Here is a 27,223-nt window from a genome sequence, read left to right as displayed (position 1 = left end):
TGTTTGCCCAAAAAAAAAGGTTACGCTGAATGGGTAAATTGTTATCGGGAAAATAATGGAATAAATATAATTGCAATAAGTTATTAAAAACTAATATATATTTCAGTATCACAATTTTACAAACAATCACACCAATTTATGAAAGATTGTGATAGAATTTTAATTTGTGTGAATATAAATCAAATTAAAATAGGCAAAAGAGGTATAAATTATCTTTGTTGACAAAGAAAAAAAAAAGTTATCTTTGTTGACAAAGTTTAAAATGACGTTTAGTTTAATAAATTTGTATTAAAAATAGAAAGTTAACAATAAACAATTGTAAATAACTACTTTCATTTTAAATCTAAACAATTTTTAATATGCCACACCATTTAAGATACAAATTTGGTGTCCCTAGCAGCAACCTTCATATATACGTGCCGCACCGTAAATCCATCGGGTCGGGGACAAATTAACAGAGACTGAAATTCTCACTCGCAGGCGCAGCAAGCACGACATCAAATTGGATCCAAGTGCATAACCGAACGAAATAGGATCCGACTGAGATCCGACTCGTTTACACACTCTATAATTTCTAGGTGCCCGAAACAAATCGATCCAAATTCATACTTGACTGTTGAGAGACTGGAGTGAAAGAAAAACCCTCTGAAAACTCTTCAAGCACGCGAAAACCAAACCAATTCAAATCCCCGACTGAAATTTCCAGTTAACCAAACAAACTGAAGGTACGCTCATTTATATTACACTTTATTTCTGTCTCCGCTTTTCCGTTGTCAAGAAATCTTTGGAATTGGGAAAGAGATACATGTGAAATCTTGCCGCAGGTTTATGAAATTCTGAGTTTTTAATTTCTTTCCCTCCCCGTTTGTTGGCCACCGAACGCTTTGCTAGGTTTTATAACTCTTAACATATAGACGCATGTATACTTACTTACAATCAATAAGTGCAAACAATTTTATTTAGTTGCTGTGTTTTTCTTTGCTTTGGAAACGTGTATGAATTTTCGTTGTGCTGTTGTTTGCAGGGCTGAGAAATGCTTGGGGATTTGATTTGATATGAATTCACATTAATAAAAGAAGGTTGCAAGTAGTTGAAGACTGAGGGGAAGGAGCTCTAGAGCTTTATTGAAAAGGAATGTGGACCAATGTTTTCAAAATCGTATGGTCATTTACTCTCATTTTATTCGTTCTGTTAGCTTTGAATTCTTGAAGTTTCATTTCTTTGATGTCATTTTTAATATTTGCTTAATGGCTTGGATGTAGTTATATTTGATAACTTTGCAATAGGGAAAGAAGAGAGAGAGAGAATACCAATCTTATTGAACGTGTAATGATGCATACAATAATGAAGATAGAAACCCTAAACTAACTATTAGAGATAAAAATCCTAAACTTCAACTAATTTATGGATCCTGTTCGGGAACCACATAATTCAGCACAAATTTTCAGCCCCTAAATTTTTTACCATCTAAGGGCTGAAATGCATCTGACATAACCGAAGAAACATCTGCTTTTATCTTGCATAATATACGAGGAATGTCTTTAATTTCTCTCTATATTAGTTGTACGTTTTCTCTCTGTAACCCATAAAGTTCTGTTTCCTCCCTTCCTTCATCATGGTAACCCGTCCAATAAGGAAACCTAATAATCATGACACCTGAATATTGAGAGTTAGAGGCGTAACCCATGGTGACATTTAACTGGGACCACGATATATCACTCACAACCATGTCTTTCTTTAATCTCTCTCAAAATCGCTCGCTAACATCTTAGGAGGCTAAACCCTAAACCTTTTGGAAACAACAACAATAGACTGATTAGTTTTGTTCATAGAAACCCCATTAAGAGAAGGTTAAATTCCTCATGAAATCTGAGTTTGCAAAACGACATAGAGGCATGTGTCTGTTTATTCACAAATCATTTGTTATTAAATTGTCGTTGTCATAAGGTAAACTCAAATATGATTGGTTTTTGAAAGCTTCTTATGCATTATTATATTAAAATGCAAAGTGGATCTTGAATGAAAATCTGTGTGTGGGAGTAATACAGAAGATGGATGAATCTTGATATTAACGTACGAAAAACCCCTTCAAAATTTACCCCATTTTCACTGCTGGAGAAAATAATGTATAGTCGTCAAGAAAGCCTTTTATCTTTGCAGAGCTAGAGAAAGTAGATGGTCGGGTTTGGAGAAGATTTTCTTTTTCATTCAGTTTCAGTGACGGAGTGAAGGAAGAGAGATAATGTGCCGAGGGGGAGAGAGAAAAAAAAGAAAAAGAAAAAAAAAAGAAGGAAAGTTGGTGGGTTTCAATGGGTTAAAGTAACTCTCTAAATCTTATTGAAAAAACTACAATTTTCTAACAATATTTACTTAAAAGGGTATGCTGACTTTTTCGTTTTTGGTGTTGTAAGCTATCATATTTAATAGAAGGCCTGAAATATTTGATTTTAAAAAAAAATAGTATTATTGTAACTGTTATTGATCATTTCAACAGGGCGGTCTTCATCAAATATCATGGTTTCAGTTCCTCCCGCATGATTCTGAGTTGATCCCACAACCAGATAAAAGGTGAATGTACACCCCAAATTCTCTTTAGTTTCCTAATAGTTAGGCAGACGGCTCAGTTTGTCATGTTCTCTAAGCATTAGCAAAGCTAACTCTTTTCTGATGTTAAGCAGTGTGAAAGATGCTGCCACACAGCTGGTACTTTCATCGCATCTACAGTTGCAGAAGGAAGGATTTCTCAGCACATGGACCAACTCTTTTGTTGGGCCTTGGGATCCATCTCAAGGTTTGCACAATCCGGGTAAGAAATGGATCATTTAGTTCCTGAATACATGCCAGTCTGTTATAACTTATAACTGTTTGGTTGACAATGTTGAAGAAATAAATCCCACGTTGGTTCGATGAAATAAGTAGTAAGTATGAAGTAGACCTCTTCACCTAATAGCTTAAAACTTGTTACATTGGATGTTTGTTTGTTACTTGTTTGACAGAATAGGGAGAAAGTTACCATATTCCTCGTGTCCTATAGTCTATAGTTGACCATATTTGGTATTTAACTGCTGCTTTGTACAACATACACAGATGAGAAAATTAAACTCTGGCTTTTTCTTCCTGGCCGTCATTCAAGTTATGCTGACCCTGCTCAAGCTGCAGTCTCTAAATTAAGAGGTACTATGTGTTCTTCGGTTTTTGTTATGATTGTTGCATGTATTATTTATGGATTGGTAAATGGTGGTTACTTTGTTTGTTATCAAATACTTGTTGTGTATCATAGCCAAATTATATATTATCGTGGTATGCAATTGTATCTGCGAAGTTATGTATTGATTTTAATTTATTTTGAGGAAGTTGTTGCATCTGGACTTTGGATGTCTCCTGGGGACTCAGAGGAGGTTGCGACTGCCCTTTCTCAGGCTTTAAGGAATCGTATAGAAAGGTCATTGCTCATCAATCATCTGAAATCCAAGCAGTAAAATTCATGTTGTTGATATCTTGACAGTTATTTTCTTGGTATTTACAGAGCGCTGTCTGGACTAGCCTACATGAGATTTGGAGATGTATTTTCAAAGTTCCATGCATCACAAAGTGAAGAGCTTCTCAGGTGTTTTATGCCTTGAGTGCTAGTTCCATTGGTAGACATGCTTTCTAAAAATTAAAATGTAGTATTCGCTGTAATAACGACAGCATTGATAACCTGCTTTTAACAAAAATGAGCAATATTTATTTTGTTCTTGTATGCTTTTATTATTTTATCTCCAATCATTGTACCCTTTGTTCCACAACTTAATTATATATGAACTTTTTCTCATAAATCATCTGACTTCGTTATCATTACAAATACGTATTTTGTGATTGTGGTTTGCATTTACTAACACTTGTTCCAACATGGTCTTAGACTCAATACATTATCTTGGCTGCATTTTCATTTGTTGTTGTTTGGGGTTGGGGGTGTCCCACTGCTCCTGTTAAACATGTCTTATTATATTTTAATATCAACATGGTCACAACTAGTAACTCCCTAAAAGGAGAACTTCCCAACTGAGGATCAGAAAGATCAAAATAAATGATAAAGAAGTTATTCTTTTCTCTCTTCTAGGTGTGTGTAGTGTGCATGGATGGGTGATTGTGCAATAGTTGCCTAATTTTTGATTGATGTTTTGCAGGAGAGGCCAGCCTACAGTTGAGTTTATCTTTGCTGCCACTGAAGAGGGAATCTTTGTGCATGCTTTAGTATCTGCGAAGTGTGTAAATCCAACTTAGGAATAATTTTTGTGTAATGCTTGTTGAAACATATTTTAATGTCTTTTATTATTTATAACTCTTTATAGGCATATCCGAGCACTTTCCAGTGATGATTTGGAGAGAGTACAAAAGCATTCTTCCCAAAATTCATGTTATGGGCTTCCAGGTTGGTCTACTTTCTATACTCTTTGACTCTAATTCCTAATGTACTTTGAGAAAGTGTGTGCTAGAACTCTTTAACCATACCTTCTATAGTGGGATTTGACCTGAAAATGTGAAGGTTCTTTATGTTATAACTAGAAAATTGGTTCTATACTGATTTTGTTTGAAATCGGTTGTCACAGTTATTGTTTCTCCACATGGAATATGTGGGAGGCTAACTGGATGTTGTCCAGGTGATCTTGTCAAACAAGTGTATTTCAGGTAAAATTTAATCTTTTATCGTGTATCTATTCTTACTATTTCAAATATCACTTCTTCATTTTGTGTTTTTTTTTTCCTTAAAAGAAAACGAAACATTAATGTTTGTTTATTGTTCTTGTTGATGTAGTTCTAGCAAGCTTAAGACTTCAAATTTCATTGGTCTGCCAAACCATGTCTCTCAAGGTTCTGGTTCCCAACTGATGTGGCAAAATTGCTATGTTGAAGTTACCCTTGGCTGTCCTAGACCTAGAAGTGACCGGGCCTTACAATCAAACTCAAATTCCTTCAGGAATGTAGTGAAGCATCACCCTGTTGAATCTCCTTCTTTGGGAAGAGGTGATCAGAAGGGTTCATTGGATAATATATCAGTTTATGAAAAAACATTTGTATATCCGGCTGAGGCAGTGCTTGTCCCATCCTTGCAAGTGGCCGGATCATCTCTGAAAAGGTACCTTAGTTTTTCTGTTCCGAGCGTGAGATTGATTTCTTAACATGATTTGGAGCCTCGCCCAAATGGGAGGCAATTGTCTAACTCGGTTGGATGTGTTTATATGTCCGTACTTGAGCTATTTTGGAAATAATCATTAGTATTTTTATTTTATCCATTTTTTAATGCGTGCATGCATGAAAATAACATGGGTGTTTCCCAAGCATTAGTTCATTCAAATATGATTTTATTCCTATTTTGTGCTAGGTTCAAGCTTTAGCTGTTTAGAATTATAATCTGTGGTCCACTTGCTGCACTGCCCATTCTTATTCAGCTCTTTATATGTTATCGACACGTAAATTTAACTTGACCTAAAACTGTTGATGTGAACTTGCAGATTTTGGCTTCAAAATTGGATTGGACCCTCCATGCCTGGCTCATCATTCTTTATGCTTTGGTTTGTGACTTCTTATCTCTACTTAAGCGTTTCTCGAGTTAACATATTTTTATTTTGCCATTATTGCAATTTTAGTATATTAAGTTAATTTGTTTTGTGGTTCTCTCTACCCCTTCAATACACTCACACGTAAATGTAAATTTGCTTTTTTGTTAGAAGACTATGATGGTTGCCGATTTTCATCAGTTTGACACAGAACAGTTAGATCGATAATGTTGCTTGTTATTCTTATGTCACTTAATTTGGTTTGATGTTCCAAAATATATATTTGACCTTTGACTATGGTTTTGGTCTGGTCATTAAACTCTTTTATTTTGAGGTTCATTATAACAATATAATTATAGATAGAATCTAAACATTGTTGCTAAATGTTATCTCTCATTTCTGGCTGTTCTGGTTTCTGCAGTTCTGACAGCATAGAACCAATGGAGGAATGCAACGAAACCAATGGGATTCGCACACAACGTGGTTATAATAGTAGTAGCAACAGTAATAGTAGCAGCATTAGTAGCATAAGCAGCAGCTCCAGCGATAGTGATGACAAGATGGCTACAGGAGCCAGTGAACTAGAGGCAGATGCCGATTCCTTAACCTGTAGACAGTCTGGTTTATCTTTTAATAATCGGTTGGGAAATGATATCTCCAAATTGGTACAGCATCTATTCTTTAGTTTTTTCACCTATGGTATATGGACACGCATTGGTATTGTACTTCAAGCTAAATAAGCAGTCTTAAAGTTTCGTCAGCTAAGTGGATTATTCACGACATGCTGGGACTAGTGTGTTAAGATTTCAGAGAGACGGACCATTGACACACTACTTATTGATCCAACACCGATACTGTCCCCAACTTGCATAGCCCACCAGGTTTGGGGTTTTATCACAAAAGGCCTCGGTGTTATTGGTAGTGGAACCACTAAGTTACCTATTGTATTTTATTTTGTCAAGTTTCCAACGTGGTAATTTTACGTTCCTCAACATAGTGTTAACTAGCATTTGAAAATCCAACTGCTAGTGGGGAGAACGGTTTGCAATATCTTAGGTTTGTGATGCATATTATGCGTTTATGGAAAAGGTTCCTTTATATCATGAGTGCAGACAGAGATTCTTGGTGTGCATGACATCTGTGTTGTTTGGTCATTTGTATTTAATAGCGATGTTATATCCTGTGTGATAACTGTTAATTTTTCAAAATTTTATATGTAGCTCAGGTGGATTCCTGGTCAACTGGTCGATGCACTTTTGATATAATATGAGTGAAAGTTGTTTCTTATAAAAAAAATGTATCTGGGTGTAAACCTTGTGGTTTGTTTTCTTGTGATAACTGTTGGGGGGAGTGTTATGGGAAAGACCATTTGGAGTTCACTTTGGTCTTTGGTTTCTTATAATTTTTGGGAAATACCGTATTTTGTTATTTTTGCAGATTGGAGGGCTGTACTTAACCTAGTTTTCGGTGTTCTCTCAGTTTAAGCTATTAATAAAGTTCAGCTCTCTCATTAACATTGATGACATCACTAGAATATTATACCTGCCATTAAGCATCTCACCATTTCTTTGGGCTGACGAGTTTTATTAATGGCTTTGCTCTTGTATTTTGAAGTGATTAATAAAGTTCATTTTTTATGAAAAAGGGATGGAAAGTCTATTTACTGAATAAATTTAAGTTTACGTTAGCTCTCCTATGTTGTACCATTTTTATTACTGTTTGTTTATTTGGGATGAGTTCGTGGGATAAGTGATTATTATTTCTCCACAGGGTTTTAAGCGTCCACGAGATGGGATGGCAGAGTCATTTGCTGAAGTGGGAACAGCTACAAGTGCTTCTCTGCAGGATACATACAACTCTGATTTTGGTTCCATGGAAGTCAACAACTCAGCGATCACTGTAGTTACAAATGACCAGATTGGATCTCTTTGGGATTGGGATGGTGATGACAGATATGGCACTGATATCCATGCTTTGATTAATGAATTTGGAGATTTTGGTGACTTATTTGAAAGTGATGTTTTGCCTTTTGGAGAGGTATTTTCTTATCCTGTAAGATATTTACGTATACATTCATAAAGCATTGCATGTTTACAGGATCTTCCTTTACAGGCTTCTTGATTGCAGTTTGTGTTGCAATATGTTTTTGCTTGATCGAACCTATATTTTAATAATACTTTTATGACAATAAAGGGCAACCTTTATTTGATAGTGGTGTAAGCGCGTGCGCTTAGACCTGCTTTGTGTTGTCCTCCCTTTCATTTTAATGACATGATTGTGGTTCTTTGATCTGATCATGTTTCTTTGTTTTGTGAAGCCCCCAGGAACTACTGAATCTCAGGCTCTCATGTTTTCTGCACCAGATTTTGGCGATGTAGTTGACAACCCAGTTGGGGTGATGGATGTTTCTGATCAGTTGCTCTTGTCCGAGGGTTTTGCATCCTTTGAAAGCTTTATTCCACCCCCTCCTGCAGCCATGGAAGAGACGCTCATAAAAAATCAAGAAGCCATAAATAGTGCTTTGTCCTCGGGTCCAGTGAACTGCTCTTCAGCATCTAATATAAGTGAATTTGATCACATAATAAAAGCTGAGGCACTGATGACATTTGCTCCTGAATATGGAGCTGTTGAAACACCTACAAGTGAAGTCTCATCTTCCATTTTCAGAAGCCCATACTTGCCCAAATCTAGAAAAGCAGAGAGTTCAAATTCAAGCCCGAGCATTTACACATATGGTCCAACACCACCTTCTTCTTGCTTTGATGGATTTGATGAGAAGACTGGCATACCGTCAAATTCTAAACCATTTGCTGGAAAGAAAGATGCAAGCAACATTTTCCGGTCGAAGAACTATTACACTCATGTGGAGAGTGGAAAAGAGCAACAAGACAGAAGATTGCTTACAAGTAGTAATGGCATTGCGGTTGCACATGATGGGGTGGCACAATCTCCTTTCCCTGTTCTCAATTCTACAAATGCGGTCAAAGCGGCACAGAGGAAAATGACTGAAGGCACATTTGAATCAGAAAATTCCTTTCTATCTATGAGGACCATTCCTGCAACTGAAATTGAGTGCATCTTATTTCAGGCGTCAATGTGTAGAATACGACACACCTTGTTGTCTTCAAGTAGTCTCTCATCTATTGGTTTTAGTAGGCTTCCAGGTGACCAAACTGTCATGCCAGAAAACATATCTGGAAAGTATGAGGCGAGGAGGAAAGAATCGATACCCGTTAGAATTGCTGGTGATATTGATGGAGGAATGATAGATGGGCATCTCAATGCCCCTGTTGGTGTCTGGCGCTCCGTAGGAGCTCCTAGAGTCCCAAAACCCACAAGTTCATCTAGTATGGAAATTAGCTCGTCCTTGCCTCATACTTCATTCAATGATGAAAGTATGCTTTCTTATGGGAGACAACCACTTCAGGAACTTCTTGATGGTTTGTCATTACTTGTACAGCAAGCTACTTCCTTTGTTGATTTGGCCCTGGACTCAGATTGTAGTGATGGTCCTTATGGTTGGCTGGCGTTACAAGAGCAATGGAGGAAGGGATTTTCTTGTGGGCCGTCTATGGTCCATGCAGGTTGTGGGGGTACACTGGCTTCTTGTCACTCCCTGGACATTGCTGGTGTCGAGTTAGTTGATCCACTCTCTGCTGATGTAAGCTTTTATTTCATATAATGCTCTTTTATTTAGCAAGTTGACGTCCTTGTTATAATAGCATGCTGTTGCTCACTATTATTCCACTTTCAAACCTCATTAAGGATAAATTCTAATGTGAGATTATTATATGAACCTTGGGTTAGCATAGTAAGTATTTAGTGCCTGTCTTTGATGGATCTATGTAGGTACTGTGTTAAATTACTTACTTTTGATGCCTTGTAAATTACAATTATCACTTTGGAAGAGTTTCATCTTATGGTTTGTAGTTTGAGACTCCATTCTGAGGGAGGCAAAATGTATTTGAAGAACTAACTAGATATGTCGAAAGTTTCTTGGATAATCAAGCTAGAGTCCTAATAGACTGCTTGGATGAGCATGCAGTGCTTTGGCATCTATACTAGGATATAACTTGTGCCACTTATGATCATGCTTTCAGTCACAATGTTTATAGTGTGATACTTTTTAATTTTCTTGAAAACGACCTCCTCCAAGTCATTATTAAGGTTTTGTTCAATGAAACCATGTTATGCCATCAAATTTATTCCAGTTATTACTTGTTCCATAGAAAAGCAACATCGCGGTTGGTTTTTGAGTTTTTTTGGAAACAATATATAATATGAAAGGCTATTAGGTTGTTAATCATAATATTTATCTGTATATTACTAGTTTTTGTCGTGGATTCTTGTGTGTGACCTTATTATGGAGTTATGTTTTATTATGGGATTATATTGATGAAACAGATATCAGAGCATTACCTTTGTCCCCCAGGTGCATGCTTCATCTGTAATTAGTTTGCTGCAGTCTGACATAAAGACAGCCTTAAAATCTGCGTTTGGTATTTTGGATGGGCCATTGCCTGTCACTGATTGGTGCCGAGGTCGCAACCAATCAGGTGAAAGCACAGTTGATGGATATTCTGCTGAGTCCACTATAAGTGAATGTAAAGATTCATCAAGTATTGTAGCTCCCTCTATTATAGAACCATTAAGCCCATCACCATCTTGTTCTGCTGGATCAACTTGCCTTAAAGGTATACTTATGCTTGTATGTACTTGATGATATTGCTGATTTCATTATACCTAATAGTTTGAGTTTCAACAGTTTCTAGTGCAATGGATGGAGCAAAAGTGGACGAGACATCCCAAAGAAGATCAAACCAAGAAAACTGTACTTCTGAGTCTGATCTGCAGATGTCCTCCCGGCTAAGACCGACACTTTTTGTTATTCCGTTGCCTGCTATACTCGTTGGGTATGTATCCTGATACCACTTTTGTGTGACAACATCTGGAAGTGAAATTAGACATAATTTTGTTTTGTTTAACAAGAAGGATTCATATATAAGGAGAGTTTCCAACAGAATATGGAGGATTCTATGACCTCCTACACAGAATAGCCGAACAACACCCCAGAGATAAATATAAGTTAGCCTTATAATCAACTCATAGGATATGAAACCATACCAAAAAAATTATACAACTGTACTATAGCAAAAGAGATCAGAACCGACTGATCTTTCTTTCCAAAAGTAATATGCTATATCAATGAGGAACCCCATTATTGAACTCCTTATTACCATTGAAGTTCCTCATGAGTTCTATTTTTGTCTTGTGCAATTGTGCAATGATGCTTTCATCTAGTTGAACCTCAAATAACTAAACGTCTTTTGGTAATGTAACCGTACATCTCATACGGTTTCCTGTAATATGATTTATCTGTGTTCTCAAGGATTTTGTGAGGTGTGCTTTAGGGCGGAGCGAAGGGGAAACACGCTGTTGTTCCCTGTGTGATGAAATTCTGCAAAGGGAGCCTTTTGGCCGAAGTGTATATCTTAGGATGTACCAAAAAATGTATACCTTTAGGGATGAGGCGTGTCCCTAGAAATAAAATCTAAAAGTTCTTTGCCCCAAACATCAGTCAGTACTTAGCCGGGCCGTGGAACTAAAAAGCCCCTTCGGATGAAAAAAAAACATTATTAAGGGTTTTTAAAGCCTTATTTTTTATAATGTAACATGGTATTATCTTTTTTCAATTGGGAGGAGAGATGGCTGAGTGGACTAAAGCGTCGAGTGTTGGTTTTGTTCTGTCTTTATTCTAAAACCTGTATCAATCCCTAAACACCCCAAATCTCTTTCCTTGACACAGTAACTCCCTCTGTGTTGCGGCGTGTCATTTTTAGCGTCCCCTAATCTCATCCATCATGGTCAGTTTTATTAACTTGAGTAAGAAGCATTTTTTTGGAACTGTGCGAAAGACATTGAAGGAGAGAAATACCTTAAGGCCCCGTTTGGTTCATGGGAAAGGAGGCTTGGGGAGGGAAAATCAATTGCTTTCCCATGTTTGGTAAGTCCAAGCATGGGAAATCATTGTCTGGCACATGGGAAAGTAGGGGGGAAAGTGAAGCCCTCCTCCCAACTTGGGTTTTGTTTTCCCTCATCATGGGAAAGTTTGGGAAAATGAGCCAACATTAAATACACATTTTTCATGACCATGTTGTCCCCATTAACAATTTAGAATTACAATATATCCTGATTACTTTCCCAACATTACCAAATGTGGGAAATGAATCTTCCATTTCCTATCCCTTGGGAAATGACATGGGAAGTGATTTCCCCGCAAATCCGTTCTGTAAACCAAATGGGGCCTAAGTGCACATTTTGTAATCAACCATCTGTTGGGGCAATGTTGACTTTTTTTATGTATAAAATTTGTGGGACATGTTTTGAAAGCTAGATACATGATGTTTGTGGTGTTAAAAAATTAGTGTCATTTAGCACTTTTATCCAACTATTTTTATACCTTCTTGTATATACACATAAGTGTAGGAGTCCGAGTTCCTGAAGGCGTAGGCCTTGTTTTGTGGTGGGTGGTAAAACACCTCGTTTTACACCTCTTCATGATTCATGAAACTGTGAGTAGTTCTCTATTTATGGATGGTCAGATGAAAAATGCATAGTTGGATTGGAATTGAGAATAGCTTGTTGAAATGCTTGTGTTGTGGCATCTTCTTACTGATTTTTCTTGAGGATATGAGTTTGTTGTCATATTTGAGATAATTGTTATGTCTTTTTGCACGATTCACATATAACAGAAATGTGCAAATGATGATCTATGTATTAGGTATCAAGACGATTGGCTTAAGACATCAGCAAGCTCTCTGCAACTTTGGGAAAAGGCTCCGCTTGAGCCATATGCTCTACAAAAACCTGTAAGTTAATTGAAATTTGCAACAAATGCTAGATAGAAATTATTCATGTCTAGTGTTGAAGAATATTTGAAATGCTTGTATATGTGAATGGTTCTTCAACTTTCTGTTCATTAATTGTTGCAGATTACTTATTATGTTGTATGTCCAGACATTGATCCCCTTACATCTGCTGCTGCCGATTTTTTCCAACAACTAGGAACTGGTAAGTCATAATTTGGTTCAATGAAGATTATTATCATCTGCTTTTCCATTTTACAAGATTTGAACTGGTATTGTTGTCTGTTTGCACAATTTACTGAAGTATCATAGCAAAGAAAAGAACAATCCTCCTGCACTGCAAGAATTTTGTTGTTACAAAAGTTCCTTATGCGATGGAGATCCTACTTTTTTAGGGATTTGAATGGGAATTTTTGTTTCATTAGGGAACTTAGTTTGAGATGATTTTGAGTTGGCCTTTATAAATCAGCTATGGTATACTCTTTTGATAGACTAGATATTTCCCCCGTGATCCTCTATTTCTCTCTTCTTCCCTCACTTCCCCTTCTATTTTCCATTTTCTGCCTCTCGATGTTCTCTCTGTCTCTTGGTTCTGCATCATTATCTCAGTGGAGGAGAAAAATTATGCTATCAGTCAGTAAGGACGACAAAGCTCTAATCAAACAAGGGATTGACTAATTTTACGGAATAATTCTGCTTCAGGCAGCTGCCCTGACTCTCATAGGGGCTAGTTAGGTAAGGGGCATGGGGTTTTCTCTAGCCTCTGGAAAAGGCTCAATGCAATATAATTTATATTAGAGTTATACATGACTGGTCAAACCCTAAAACAAGATAAGTTAGACCGTCCTTAAGGAGAACGATGACTAGAGAATTATCTTAGGAGAAAGCATACTATTCTCCCAAAGCGTTAATATTTTAATTAAAAGAGGAATTTCTGAGTTGTTAATTAAAGGGAAAATAAAACTTGGCCTTGCAGAAGGCCTTGTTCTTGGCTCTTCATAACTCGTTGATTTATGGTGAATTTGCATGGTTCCTGATGTTCTTTGTTTAGTAGGAGATAAGTTATTTGTTCCTTAACTTTATCTCTACACCCCTCCCCCTTTTCTTTCTGTGTTTTTATTCTTTCTGTTTATCCCTTTTTCTTTTCCAGTCTATGAAACATGCAAACTGGGAACTCATTTACCCCAGAGTTTTGGGAGCCAAATGGAGGTTGACTCTGGGAGAAGGCCATCGTCTGGGTTTGTCCTACTTGATTGTCCTCAAGCAATGAAGATAGAAAGTAGAAATGCATCTCTTGTGGGCTCACTAAGCGATTATTTTCTTTCTATTTCGAATGGTTGGGACTTGACAAGCTACCTTAAGTCTCTCTCAAAGGCTCTCAAAGCTTTGAAACTTGGTCACTGCTTGTCCACAAATGCAAAAGAAGGAAGTAGTGGTCCTTCTACGGTGAGTAGAATTAGGCCTTCAATTATTGTTGTATTCAGACCTGTTTCTTTTCCTTTTCTTTCATGATTTTACAAATTTCTTTTTGTTCCTATAATTTGGATAAATTGATATTTAGACTTCAGAAGTATATGCTAAAGTGCAAAGCTTACTTAAGTTATCTATTTGAGACTCTTTTGAGTTTGCTGCAAAGTCATTTTCTCTTATTTTTATAGTTAGTTGGAAATGTATTTCCGCTAATTGCTCAATATAATCATGAAACATATGTAACTGCTTTTGATTGACATCACATGTTTTGTTGGTTTTATGCATCCAGGTGATTTATGTAGTGTGCCCCTTCCCTGAGCCTATTGCAATTTTACAGACTGTCATTGAATCTTCTGTTGCTATTGGATCAGTCATTTTCCAATCAGACAGAGAAAGGAGATCTATATTGTACAGTCAGGTTTCGAAGGCATTAAGCTACTCGGCCACAGTGGACGAGGCATCAATATCAAATATTTTAGTACTCTCTGGGTTTGGTATTCCTAAATTGGTACTGCAGATTGTGACAGTGGATGCCATTTTTAAAGTTACAAGCCCATCATTGAATGAACTTGTAATTCTCAAGGAGACTGCTTTTACTGTTTACAACAAGGCTCGCCGAATATCACGGGGAGCCTCTAGTGATGCAGTCCAATCATCACTGTCTAGTAGATCCCATACAGTCCTCTCGCAAATGTCTTCTCCTACTCCAGGGACGTGGAAGGACTGTGGTGGCCCTCGAATTACTGGGCATTCCCTTCCAAGAGAGGGTGAGATGGATGCTAGTTTGAGGACTGGTAGCTGGGATAGTTCATGGCAAACAACAAGAACTGGAGCAGCAAACTGCGATCCCAACAGAATTGGAGATTTTTTTTCTCAAGATGAGACTCGCTACATGTTTGAACCACTTTTTATTCTTGCAGAACCCGGTTCTCTGGAGCGTGCATTTTCACCTTTAGCTTTTGGTAATTTACCATCAGAACCTTCAAAGGCATTGTCCGATGACATCAGTGGAGGCTTTATGCAGAGTACAAGTTTAGGTGGAAGTGCGGATTCTGGATCAGGCTCTCAGGCTGATGGATCAGAGCTAGATAAGATTCCTCCTAGCCTACATTGTTGCTACGGATGGACAGAGGATTGGCGTTGGCTAATATGCATCTGGACAGATTCAAGGGGGGAGTTACTTGATAGCCACATATTCCCTTTTGGTGGAATTAGCAGTAGACAGGACACAAAGGGACTGGAATGTCTTTTTGTGCAAGTTCTGCAGCAAGGCTGTCAAATACTGCAGGCTTGCTCTTCGGATACCGGTGTTGCCAAGCCGAGGGACTTTGTGATTGCACGCATTGGAAGTTTCTACGAACTTGAATACCAAGGTATGCAGAGTTCATCCCTATCATTTTAGCTTTCAAGGTTCTTATGCTTTTCTGTTTAAAGTTCAAGCAGTGTTTAGGTTCTGTTAGGAAGCTGCAACTAATTGAGTGGAAACTGTGTTGTGCAATTTCTTTGATGAATTGTAATGGAAGATGAATTATATGTAAGGTGAAGATTGTATCATGAGATATATTCCTTTTCTCTGTTGGTAAATACATTTCTTGCAATCACCTTTTGTTTTTGGAGGGGGGTTGGGTAGGATGGGGGGTGGGTTAATCAATTTGAATATTGTTTGTACAGCCTATTTGTTGAAACCATTTTATTCTCTTTTCTCAAATTGGCATTGTGTTCATTTTCATATTTTTCCCATCTGATTGTGAACAGAGTGGCAGAAAGCAATTAATTCAGTTGGGGGTTCAGAAGTGAAAAAATGGCACTTGCAACTGCGGCGATCTGTGTCTGATGGAGTGTCTGCTAGTAGTAATGGGCCTTCCTTGCAGCAGCAGGAGATGAGTTTGATTCAAGAAAGAACCCTACCTTCTTCACCTGGTCCTCTGTATGGCAGCTCTCACTCAAAAATATCTGGATTTATGAAAGGCGGTTTAGGACAACCTTCTGTGAGAAAGCAGCTTATGGGCACACAGTTGATTGACAGCTCAAGGAGTTTGCTTCAGTGGGTGCAGAGTATCAGCTTCATTACAATTGCAATTGATCATTCTTTACATCTTGTTTTTCCAGCAGATACGCAATCACCAGGTGTGTTATTTCCTCTCTACTTGGTATGCATAGAAAATTGTCTATTATGAAAATAGTTCAGTTAGCTAAATCACATGAGTTGTTTGATACTGAGCTACTGCAAACATCTGACTACATAATCTGCCAAGAGGATCAGAGAAGTTATTTTGAAGTTGTCAGATCATAATATTGATTCTACTCTGTGCAGGAGCTCAAGGTGGTGTTGGTGTGGGCTCATCAGGGTATCTGGAAGGCTTCACACCTGTGAAGTCTCTTGGTTCCACACCTGCTGCTTACATTCTGATCCCATCACCCAGCATGCGTTTCCTCCCTCCAACACCACTTCAGCTGCCCACATGCCTCACTGCTGAATCACCTCCACTAGCCCATCTCCTTCACAGTAAAGGCTCTGCTATTCCCCTTTCTACTTGTTTTGTGGTCTCAAAAGCTGTACCTACTATGAGGAGAGATTATAGGAGCAACTTGAAAGAAGAATGGCCTTCAACTCTTTTGGTCAGTCTTATTGATCATTATGGAGGTAATAACTTTAGCCAAGAAAAACTCATGAGAGGTAATACCAAACAAGTGGGAAGGAGTCCAAGCTCGGAAGCTAGAGAATTGGAAATTGAGACGCATGTAATTCTTGAATCCCTGGCAGCAGAGCTTCATGCACTCTCTTGGATGACTGTGAGTCCAGCATACCTGGAGAGGCGAACTGCACTGCCTTTTCACTGTGACATGGTTTTGAGATTAAGAAGGCTTTTGCATTTTGCTGATAAGGACCTCTCCAGGCATCAAGAGAAGCCATAGTGCAGGTGAAAATACAAGACGGCAGTTAATCACTTGGTCATTTATTGGTAAATATATTGTTGGATGAAATGCTCAAGTGAACTCTAGGTGGCGGCGATACAGTTCAGCGCCTCTATATACAATTTTTGCAAAATAGAATTGTAGATGTAATGTTAGCCCGCTAATTTTGCCATATTTTTTCAATGGATGTAAACATAAGTAGGCTGTCCGGGAAGAAGTAGTTAGATCTAACAGGTGTAGATTTTAAAGATGTATATGAACTGTTGAAGGATAAATTTGATGTGCAGATTTCTTTACTTGGAGAGGTTATCATCCCATTTTAGGAATTCAGTTAAATCCTCGTTTATATTTCAATTCTGTATGAATAATGTGCAAGGAAGGGATCATGGTATGCTTTCAGTTTCATTTTTGTATTTGTTCAACCAAAATTTCGCCTATAATATTCGAGGCCAACACCTCTAACAAAATAGTAACTAGTTATGTAAATGGGCAGTACAAACTAGGGCCCACTTGTGAAAGCTAGGCCTGTCAAGTGAATTGGCCGCAAAAACTTGTAAATAACCCACACAAAAGGCCCCGTATTTAAATAGGCCTAAGAACTATGCCCGTCATCCAGATTCCAGATGGGCGATATAAATTGGGCTCACTTTTATCGCCCTAAATTTCTATAACGGCCAACTTACCGGTCCAAATTTTGTATGGCCCAACTTCCTGGGCCCCAGTTTTCTTAAGGGGCCTAAGTTGGGCTCAAATTTGAAATGGGTTGACTTTGTTGCTTACTAGCGAACTTTATGGGCTTACATTGGGCCCAAACTTTGGTAACAGGTGGATTTTGGGACGAAGTTGGGTGAAGATCTTCCGTGATTTAAACTCCTCCGTCTAGTCGTCTTTCGTCCTTAAGGTATTTTCATTTTCACTAATTTTAAATCTCATTCTCTCATGAATTATATTAAATTAAATTAAATGAAATTAATGGACCACATTTAACATTAATTCTTGAACAAAATCATATCATGCTAGCGTAGCACTTGTCCTATAGAAGATACAAATGTAATAGAAAGTAGATTCTAGAAGGTGAATAAGCGGATGTGCGGATGCGGTGGTTGAATTTAGATCAAAGTGATTATGGCAATATTAACACTAGTAGTGACTAGTGAGTGAGTGAGCAGAGCACTGGGAAACTTAAACTGGTAAACTATCCTATTGGGATCTAATCAAATCTTAATTACACTAACAACGACAGACTTCTAACTCCTCCACTTTGCCTAACTTTGGAAAAGCAATTTTCCATATGTCAATTATGGCCCTACCATTCTTTCTTTCTTTCTTTTCTTTCTTGATTGATTGATTGAACTGATTGAATATGAGGGTTCTGTGTGTGTGTGTCTAGTATGCCTAAGATGATTTATGGGTAGCCAACCCTACTTGTCAATGATACATACATAATAACACACATACACTACAATAAGTTGCAGTTGCAGACATCAATTAGTTTAGTTGTGTTCCATTTCCCTCCTTCGAAATTTACAATATATCCTTTGTATTGAAGACAAAACACACGCATACAATACAATAAATTATTGTACAAAAGATATAAGATATTTTAGGCATCAAGTCATTTTATTCATTCATGGATACGAAGAATTTCATTTGGAACACAACAATACAAAAATATCTGAGGCTGTTCTCGAAAAGCAAGGCTACCCACACAAACTTGTCTTTTCTTTTGTTTTTTTGATCGATTGGTTTTGTTTTTCTTGGTAAGTGACAAAAGTACATGGTTTAGGTAGAGGGACTTCAAGCCTCCTCTTGAATCTTGATCACAGGACTACCTGTCCATGACGCTAGGATGCTACCAAGGGAGAGGTGAGAGAGAGAGAGAGAGAGAGAGAACCAGAACCAACCAATGCCCTTTATCCTTTTCTATTTTCTTATGGTGAAACTGAAAAACCATTCAGAAATATTACAGACACAAGAATATATATATATATATATATATAGAAGAATAATGGAATTTATTACTACCAAACCAATGAATCACAGATACAATGAGAGAGAAAATCTATCCACCACTAGTACAAGTAGCAGTACATCACATTCATATTCTTCCCCATGATCTCCTTATTATTAGCCTAAATTTAACATCCCATAGACATATTCCCCCATCAAAAACAAAATTAGACAAAATTAACATTTAATTATACATCATATATGATACAAAATCACCAACAAACACATCAATCACACCCAAACAAATCCCAACATCAACAATAAATAATTAAATTTAAACCTGAAATTCCCAAATAATATAAAAGAAAATCCCAACCCATTTTCCCTCTCTCTTCCCCTTGCTCCCTCTCATTAAACACTCAATACAAGTGATTAAAGAGAGAGATTAGGAGAAATGAGCAAGCAACCATCAAATGAACCTAAGATGCAGTCATGAGCTCAGAAGAAGAACCCAAAAGCCAAAGCTGCTAGAGATGCAAAGAAAGTGGGGACAAAGGCATAGGCATCAGAAGCTGGGCTTGGTGCTGGAGAATCAGCTGCAGCTACTTTTTGAACGCCAGACAAGGCCACCATCACAACCACCAACAAAGCCACAAAAGCATTCATCTTCATTGCCTCCATTTCTAGCTGCTTCACTTAAACTCAGACTTCAGAAAGAAAGAAAAAAGATTGAAAGAAAGAAGCTCTGGCTCTGCACTTGCTATCTAGTTAGAGAGAGGCAGAGTTTTGTAAGAACAATAGTGTGGGTGGTAGGGGTATATATACACACTCAAAGAGAGGAGAGAGAGGAGAGGGAGAGAGAGAGAGAGAGAGAGAGAGAGAGATTCAATTTCAAAGGTGTTTTTGCAGATTTTAATTTTCAATTTTCAAAGGAGGCTGAACTGCCCGAAACCCCAAAGTGAACGTTGTGGGGGTTGATGAGATGAAGTTGACACTTGACAGGGTGGCTTTGGCATTTTGCCATACAGCTGTCACTTTGCCTCTGGGTCCCTACCCACCTTTGCTGTCTTCTTTAGAATCTTTAACTACTGTTCTTGGCTTTTTTGTATACAAAATTTGCACTTTCTTTTTACTAGTTTATTCATTAAGTTCATGTTCATGCCTTATGTGCTCATGATGAGTGAATGTCTTGCTTTCTTGTTGGTTGGTTTTATTTTGAATTTGGTAGGAATGAATGAGAGGTGATGAGCTGTTTATGCTTCTTTAACAATAGCTCAGTGGATTGTTATAATAGTTGGTATGCAATTTTAGCTTCTATTACTACATGTATTTTCTTTCTTTTAGTTGCAGGAGAGAAGACCGGCCAATCAACAAACATGACTAGTGGTGTTGTCCGGCTATCTCTATCCCGCAACTAAAGCTCCTGGTTATTTTTAGTAAGAGTAATGTGGATGCTTTTGATATAGAATTAGGAAAGACATAACATATAAAGCAACCTCATTCCCCATCTCTATTTATGCAATCCCTTAACATGAGGGAAGGAATTTAAATGGACATTAATGGGGTGGAGGAGCTGGGGTGTGGAAGTCAAGTCAAGTGATACAAGAGGTAAAATTTAAGCTTAAAATCCAAATGAAAGGGAAATTGGAACTGCTTGTGGTCCTGCAATATCAGTGGGCAACCATAGCCTATAGCTGGCTCATAATTTAGATGGGTCACCTAATTTGTACCGGCTGAGTTGGTGTATTGTCTATTTCAGCTTCATTCCATTCTTTTCTTTTTTGAATGTGTAATGTTACCAAAGTCTAAATTTAAGCTTCAAATTATCTTATTAATTATAAGGTTGAGTATTGGAATGGAATCATATTTAAGTTCTGATGATCATATATATTATCACACACAATTATTTGGGGCCAATATATATATATATATGTAATTAAGAGTATTGTGCTAGGTGGCTCCAACTCCAACTCCAACTCCTAGCATATGAAAGAGTTCAAAACACTTGTAGACTTTTTGTACTATGAAAACGAACATGGAACTAATGGGGTTGATTATTTGGGTGGAACAAACAAACCAACCATTGAGAGAGAGAGAGAGAGAGAGAGAGAGAGAGAGAGAGAGAGAGAGAGAGAGAGAGAGAGTTTTTCTTCGGTTGTTAACTTGCAATTGGTTGGTAACATTGAGATTAATTTGCACTTTACATTGTATGTATAGCAGCTAATTCCTTTTGCTTTGGCTTGCAAGGTAATTAATATATTAAATAACACGAGATTCTTGTTAAGATTTAAAGAGATTGACGATATTATTTCTACCTTAATCATATATAAAGCTCAATATGTATAAAATTTTATCACAAAAAACATTAATGCTATTAGTTTTTGAACCACTCGTTGTTGGAGGTGTGCAATGTGGACGATTGCACATATTATAATTTTGTTCAACATATATATATATATATGGAGCTTCGGTTTAGGGATCTTTCAAATAAGTTTATTTGAGGGACACTCTTGTAGGGTTCACTCCGTATTGTACTTCACTAATCCAAATAATCTATTTTGTAGATACTCATCTAAAGATCATCTCTACAAAAATTCACTTGAATCTGATATCATTTGACCACTTAATTGAATTATTGAAATTTAGTACTTTCTTGAAGCACCGTGTTCATTTATTTTGTAGGACACAATTGAAAAAAAATTCGTAGGGGACTCTAAAAGGTGTATTTGAGGGATTTCTCAATAGAAAGGGACTGATATATTTATTTGAATAATTTCTCAATAAAAAGGGACTGTATTATTATTATTATTATTATTATTATTATTATTATATATACTTGTGTAGTAGTGTGAGTGTTTGGGACGAAATTAATTGTCAAACAAGCCTTTTCTATAGTCAATATTATTGGGCTGGGGGCTTCTTGGAATTCATATTCATATTCATATTGGGTTGGGCTGATTTAAGTGTAACAGCTTTTTGCTTTGTGGTGTTGTTCAACTCTTCTGTACTTTGTACTTCCTCTTCTTTCGCTTCAACTACTTACTCGTCCACTTACCAGTTACGGTTCCTTCAATTTTCTCCGTTCAGACAAGTGACAGGATTAATATAGTATAGTGAGATGCCCTTGCCTTATTCATTTTATTTTTAACTTTTTATACAAGCAATAATCTAAATTATTCTAAATTAATCTATTTTACATAGGGGGCTCTAATTTAAGCATAAGAGGAGTGAAACTATCCTGATCAACGAATCTAACCCACGTCTGTTGTTTTGCTTTCTTTTAAACACTCTAAACCCAAAATAAAGGCTGCCTATATACAGTAGGAGAGGTAGGATCTAACTCGGATGAGATATAGGCATTGTAATTTGGTTTACAAGCCTATAACTCAGTATCAACGTGACCTATTATATAGTACGAGTGCATAGAGCCAATGATACACAACTCCACGACCACAAGTTGAAGCAACAGGGCCAAGTAGAAATTTTTTCTTGTAATAGAGATATCATTGTTTTGTTATTGTTAGTCAATAATGCAATGACATATTAAAAAACTATTTAGCGTGTCATTACATTATTGACCGAAAATAATAAAAAGTGTTATCCCCATTCATGAAAGTGTCTCTCAAGGCCAATAGCTTCAGCCCCCCTACCCATCCTATTTATTATTTTGTTAGCATAATAAAATAAAGGATCATAGGGTAAAATACAATAAAATAAAAAAGCTCAGACACTTGAAGGAAACCCATCTGACCCTCCATTTGCTATCTGACGGTTAGGATCGTTTTATAGATGTATAGGTAAGTGTATGACGACTAATGGAGAATAGAGACTATACTATACTCTGGTGATTGGAGGGGCAACAAAAACAAATCAAAATAAAGTAGGGTGAAACCAAAAGAAACAGAGGCTCCTCTGAGAGAGAGAGAGAAACTGAGAGACTCTCAGAGCTTTGAGTGTGGAGATAACAAAGAAAGCGCCGATTTTTGATTTCTTGGCCTTTCAGAGATAAAAACCAACATACACTCTTGTTCAGTTTTTCTTCTTCTCGTTATTCTGGAGAAAATTTGAGGGCAAATTTCTTCACTCTTTTCTGTCTCTGCTGCTGGCCTACTGCTCTACTGCTATCGCTATGTAATTAAGTTTTCTCCTTCAAATCTCTCCTTTTTTTTAATTGTTTAACTTTCATGTTCTGTTTGGTTCCGAAGAAAAAGAGAAACAAACCCAGAGATTCAATGGAATTAAGATTAACTGGTCCTAAATCCAATTGGGTTCCTTGCTTTCTTTTCTTTTATACTTTCTCAACAACCAAACAGAGCAGAGGATTACTCTGATATTGTTGTCGATCTAATTCGTTTTTGGGTCATCGTAAATCCACTGAAAATGCAGGGTTGCCTGAGATAAATTGCATTCATTTCAACAGTTATCTCCTTAGATCTTGAGGTCAGTTTTCAGTTCTACATGTTGGGGAAATTTTCTTCCACTTTGTTTTATTTTCTCGCGCTTTCTATTGTTTTTTAAGTAAAATTCAAATGGGTAATCTCTTCAGAAATGGAAAAAGAAGGGAAAAGCCAAAGAGAGTCCAAAGCTACAGAGTCAGACTTTGTATTGCAATGGGGGAACAGAAAGAGGCTTAGATGTGCGAAGGTTAAGAAAGACCAAAGCTTGAGCAACACCAAATCGTCAGACTGTTTGAGGAAGAAGAAAATCGCTTCTCGTGCCGAGAAAGAGTCTCCCGCTCCACTACCCCAGCGCATCGACAAGTAAGAAACATTAATGCTTTAATTGAAATAAGAAACAAATATGCTAACTTTCCGAAGCTTGAACTATGCAATAAATTTGATGATTGGGATTGGTTTGAAGCAGCTTTTGTTGAACTAAGAACGTGTGTGTTATTCTATTTTTCTTTTCTCTGAATTTAGAAATTTAATGAGGTTTAGCAAATGTAAAAAAGAGTTCATGCTTTGAAAGGTCCCTTCCCAAAAATAAATAAATGAGAAAAATTGATCAATCCTAGAATCATATGGGACTTGTGTAGTTGGTGTTTTTGCTGATACTATTAGATCCGGGTTTCAATACTTTATTTTCACACAATTCTCAACCAGACAGACTATTTGTGAAGGGAATAGAGCCAACAGTATTCCAAGTGGTTATGTTTTGATTGCAGGAATTCAGATTCGCCGATGAATAGTGGGAAGTTATTTGTTACTTCACCGGAGAAGGAAGATCGGTATTACACAACAAGGGGTTCAATAGGCTTGGATGATAATGGGAAGGTGTTAGGATTAGATTATCCTGGTCATGCAAGGGATGACAAAGGAGGCCATGTGTGGCCAAGGTTGTTTCTATCATTGTCTAGTAAAGAAAAGGAAGAGGATTTCATGGCTATGAAAGGGTGTAAGCTACCTCAAAGGCCCAAGAAAAGAGCAAAGCTGCTCCAAAAAAGCTTACTTGTAAGTTGTTCATGAGAGAGAGAGAGAGAGAGAGAGAGTTAGTGATGTGGGTGTGACTTATTCTCACTTTTGTGTGCAGTTGGTAATGCCAGGTGTATGGTTATCAGATTTGTGCCAGGAGAGGTATGAAGTGAGGGAGAAGAAGGCTTCAAAGAAGGTATTCTGTCTCTCTTATGCAAAATTTAGTTAATTGCTACCTTCTTTGTTCTATCCTGAATGCTTGGCTTGGCTCTGTTTGGTTGCTGGGATGCGAAGAAATTTGGTTTTGAAATCTCAAATGACTTTAAATGTTGGGGACCTGAGAGAACTGTCCTCAAAATTGTGTATCAAATTGAAATGTTATGTGTTCTTTTATCTTTTCCATTTAGTTTCCTAGCAGCCAAAGAGAGCCATAGTTCTGTTGCGTTAACTATGCAAATCTGTAAGAAGGGTATGTGATTGGGTTTCCATTATGATGCAGAGACCCAGAGGATTGAAGGCCATGGGAAGTATGGATAGTGATTCAGACTGAGAGAGAGACATAAGAACAAGGGCAGGAAGATACAGTTTTTTTGGATAGTTATAGGACTGGAGTAGGCAACTAGGGACAGAGATCAAAGCCGGGAAAAAGAAGTAGTTAGAAATGGTGTAATCTCTGTACCCTAATCCCTTGGTTGTCTATGTATAATTGCTTTGGCATTTTTGAGAGTTGGAAAATATATTTCATCATCTTCCCTAGTTCCATGATCGCCGCTTTTCCTTTTAAAAAAATGTATCTATTTATCCTCTTCATTTCCGAGAACTGCAAGCTTGTAAAGTGCATTGCAGCTTGCGTAGTTGACAACTTATCATGGTCACCTTATCTTCTGGCAATCAGTTGATCTGTTTGCTATAAGTAATGGTTGTATTGTTACCAAAGCCACTTAAAACACATGCAAAACCCAAACATGCCAAGAAAGCTTAAACCATTTTGGCGAAAATATTACCAAGCAACCATTCTATTTGTTTTGCTATGCACGCATTTGATTCCAACGATTCCATAGTTGCATTGTGATAAGATATAATACGTACTGACTTCCAAGGTCTTTATAATACGTATAAAGATTCTTGTTCCTTGGATTGGATATTTAAAGGGGCAAGCCGCTCTCTCTTTCTGCAGAAGAATGAGCCTGCAACTAACTCCTCATTTCTTAAGCGATCTCAATGTCATGACATCTGCTCTAGGGAGCACAAAATTTCCTGCCCTATCACGCATAATGGTGGGATCTCCAACCAAAACAGCTGCGGAGCTTAATACATCTTCAGTAATGATATATTGTAGAACAGTACACAAACCTTGAGAGTCGAGCAGGGGCGAGATAAGGCAAACCCAAAGGCTACAACAAGAGTAATTGCTTACACAGAGGCACCAGCAAATGGAGGAAAAAACTTCAAACTCGCTACGACACCCCAGCCCTCAGTTGCCAATGCAATCCCATAGAGCACAAGAAATGCGGCACTATTACGGAATACAAATCCCAAATATGAGATATAAACACACATGAATCATCAAACTAAACTGCATGCATATCAAATATCGACACTGAAACAAGGAGATAAGAAATACACAGTATTTAACAAACCTGACATTCTTTCCACAATCTGCATGAGCATCATAAACACAGACAGGGAGAACTCTCGGAGAATAAACAACAATAGGAGGTGAAAGAAGATCCTGCACCAAACATCACGTAACACAAAATCAAGAAGCTGCAGAACTAGTACAGACAAGAAGGAATCAAATATTAGTTGGAGCATCTAAATTTGATTCAAATATATTGTATTCAACTCACAATCAATGCTCTCCCAGTAATGCATGCTCATGTAAAAGAAATGCCACCCCAATCTGTTGCAATGCCAAAAGAAGCATTTTAGAGAGCTGCCTCTGCCTCTGAAATATAAAACAATCGAGGGCAAGAAAGTAGTCCTCTCTTACCGTCCAAGGTTTAACAACTACAACAATAACAGCTGATATGGCCCCAAGAAGAAGAAGACCAACGATATAAACAACCTGAGAAAGTCTCCAATCATCATCCTTCCTGGAAAAACAAAATTCCTGGAAAAACAAAATCCATAGCATTTTAGAATCTCGGTGAGCATCCATTACTCCACATGGCCATTGACCATGGACAGCAACAGAATAGCGCATCTGTGTCTTGGGATAAACATATTTTAATAGTATAGCCGAGCGGCTATACTGTTTAAATATTCGATTATATTTTGACAGTATCGCCTCGCGGCTATACGCTTTAAATATTCGATCACATTTAAAAGGTATACCGTTTATTATATTTTAAAAGTATAGCCGAGTGGCTATACTATTTGAATATTCCAATATATTTAAAAAATATCGCCGACCGGCTATACCGTTTACCAGGCTATACCGTTTAAATAGTATTTAAATAGTATAGCCGTGCGGCTATACGTTTTAAATATTATATTTCCTCCTTCCCATATTCGAGTGTGATTGAGCAGTACTTATGAGTCAAGCCTCTTTCCCTCTCCCATATGCATGCTAATAGTAATATATATATATATATATATATATATATAAACGAAATAATATAACTTGCATTACATTGGATTAAAATGAAGCTGGATAATGTCGTTCATGTTGAAATAATTAAATATTTTGTACACTTGACCCATGGTTCCAATCCAATTACATGGCACCTCAAAACTGCAGCTGAAACAAGAAAGAATCCTAGCTACATTTGCTACCTTATATCTCCCTCGAACTAAATATTCCTATTTCTTTCCTATTTTCCTTCTCATTTACAAGATCTTAACTATATTCATTCCATGCAAAACTATCAATTGTATGTACAAATACAATTACAAAAACCCCGAAGGCCCTTTTCCACGCTGGCAGACGCAAATGATATACAGAAAAGCCAACGGGGGGAACATCTCACATCAGTGCACGTCTCTGAAACGCACTTCTTTACTCAGTTCTTAGTCACTGCAAAGTTCATCCGACTCTTGGTGCACTGAGCTTGTACTAATCTTTGCA

The 27,223-nt window shown here is 37.3% G+C and overlaps 3 protein-coding genes across 4 annotated transcripts; 2 read left to right on the top strand and 1 right to left on the bottom strand.

The window, feature by feature from the left end:
* The first annotated feature begins 433 nt into the window (after positions 1 to 433).
* LOC117630057 (mediator of RNA polymerase II transcription subunit 13) lies at positions 434 to 17,128 on the top strand. 2 transcript variants are annotated; one of them, XM_034362784.1, is made up of 23 exons: positions 434 to 725; positions 1,025 to 1,158; positions 2,495 to 2,568; positions 2,679 to 2,806; positions 3,088 to 3,174; positions 3,355 to 3,442; positions 3,527 to 3,607; positions 4,170 to 4,247; positions 4,335 to 4,414; positions 4,593 to 4,671; positions 4,799 to 5,119; positions 5,496 to 5,555; positions 5,962 to 6,205; positions 7,311 to 7,577; positions 7,858 to 9,201; positions 9,973 to 10,234; positions 10,306 to 10,453; positions 12,322 to 12,409; positions 12,533 to 12,611; positions 13,557 to 13,852; positions 14,166 to 15,249; positions 15,632 to 16,003; positions 16,191 to 17,128. In XM_034362784.1, the coding sequence occupies exons 2-23, from the start codon at positions 1,135 to 1,137 to the stop codon at positions 16,790 to 16,792; spliced, it is 5,886 nt and encodes a 1,961-aa protein (XP_034218675.1). In that variant the 5' UTR covers positions 434 to 725; positions 1,025 to 1,134; the 3' UTR covers positions 16,793 to 17,128. The 2 variants fall into 2 exon arrangements, with proteins under 2 accessions (XP_034218675.1, XP_034218674.1); XM_034362783.1 differs by having other exon boundaries at positions 2,676 to 2,806.
* Positions 17,129 to 18,786: 1,658 nt separating this feature from the next.
* LOC117633032 (arabinogalactan protein 14-like) lies at positions 18,787 to 19,608 on the bottom strand. The gene has a single exon (XM_034366703.1). It carries the CDS (start codon positions 19,421 to 19,423, stop codon positions 19,241 to 19,243), a length of 183 nt encoding a protein of 60 aa, XP_034222594.1. The 5' UTR covers positions 19,424 to 19,608; the 3' UTR covers positions 18,787 to 19,240.
* Positions 19,609 to 22,575: 2,967 nt separating this feature from the next.
* Positions 22,576 to 24,963, top strand: LOC117631365. The gene is made up of 6 exons (XM_034364477.1): positions 22,576 to 22,873; positions 23,129 to 23,182; positions 23,289 to 23,502; positions 23,907 to 24,192; positions 24,272 to 24,349; positions 24,653 to 24,963. Exons 3-6 carry the CDS (start codon positions 23,291 to 23,293, stop codon positions 24,701 to 24,703), a joined length of 627 nt encoding a protein of 208 aa, XP_034220368.1. The 5' UTR covers positions 22,576 to 22,873; positions 23,129 to 23,182; positions 23,289 to 23,290; the 3' UTR covers positions 24,704 to 24,963.
* The last annotated feature ends 2,260 nt before the right edge of the window (positions 24,964 to 27,223 follow it).

This window comes from Prunus dulcis, chromosome 6 (assembly GCF_902201215.1).
Source record: "Prunus dulcis chromosome 6, ALMONDv2, whole genome shotgun sequence".
Classification (NCBI taxonomy): Eukaryota; Viridiplantae; Streptophyta; class Magnoliopsida; order Rosales; family Rosaceae; genus Prunus; species Prunus dulcis.
The sequence above is the reverse complement of the archived record's forward strand: the minus strand, read 5'-3'. Positions and strand labels throughout refer to the sequence as shown.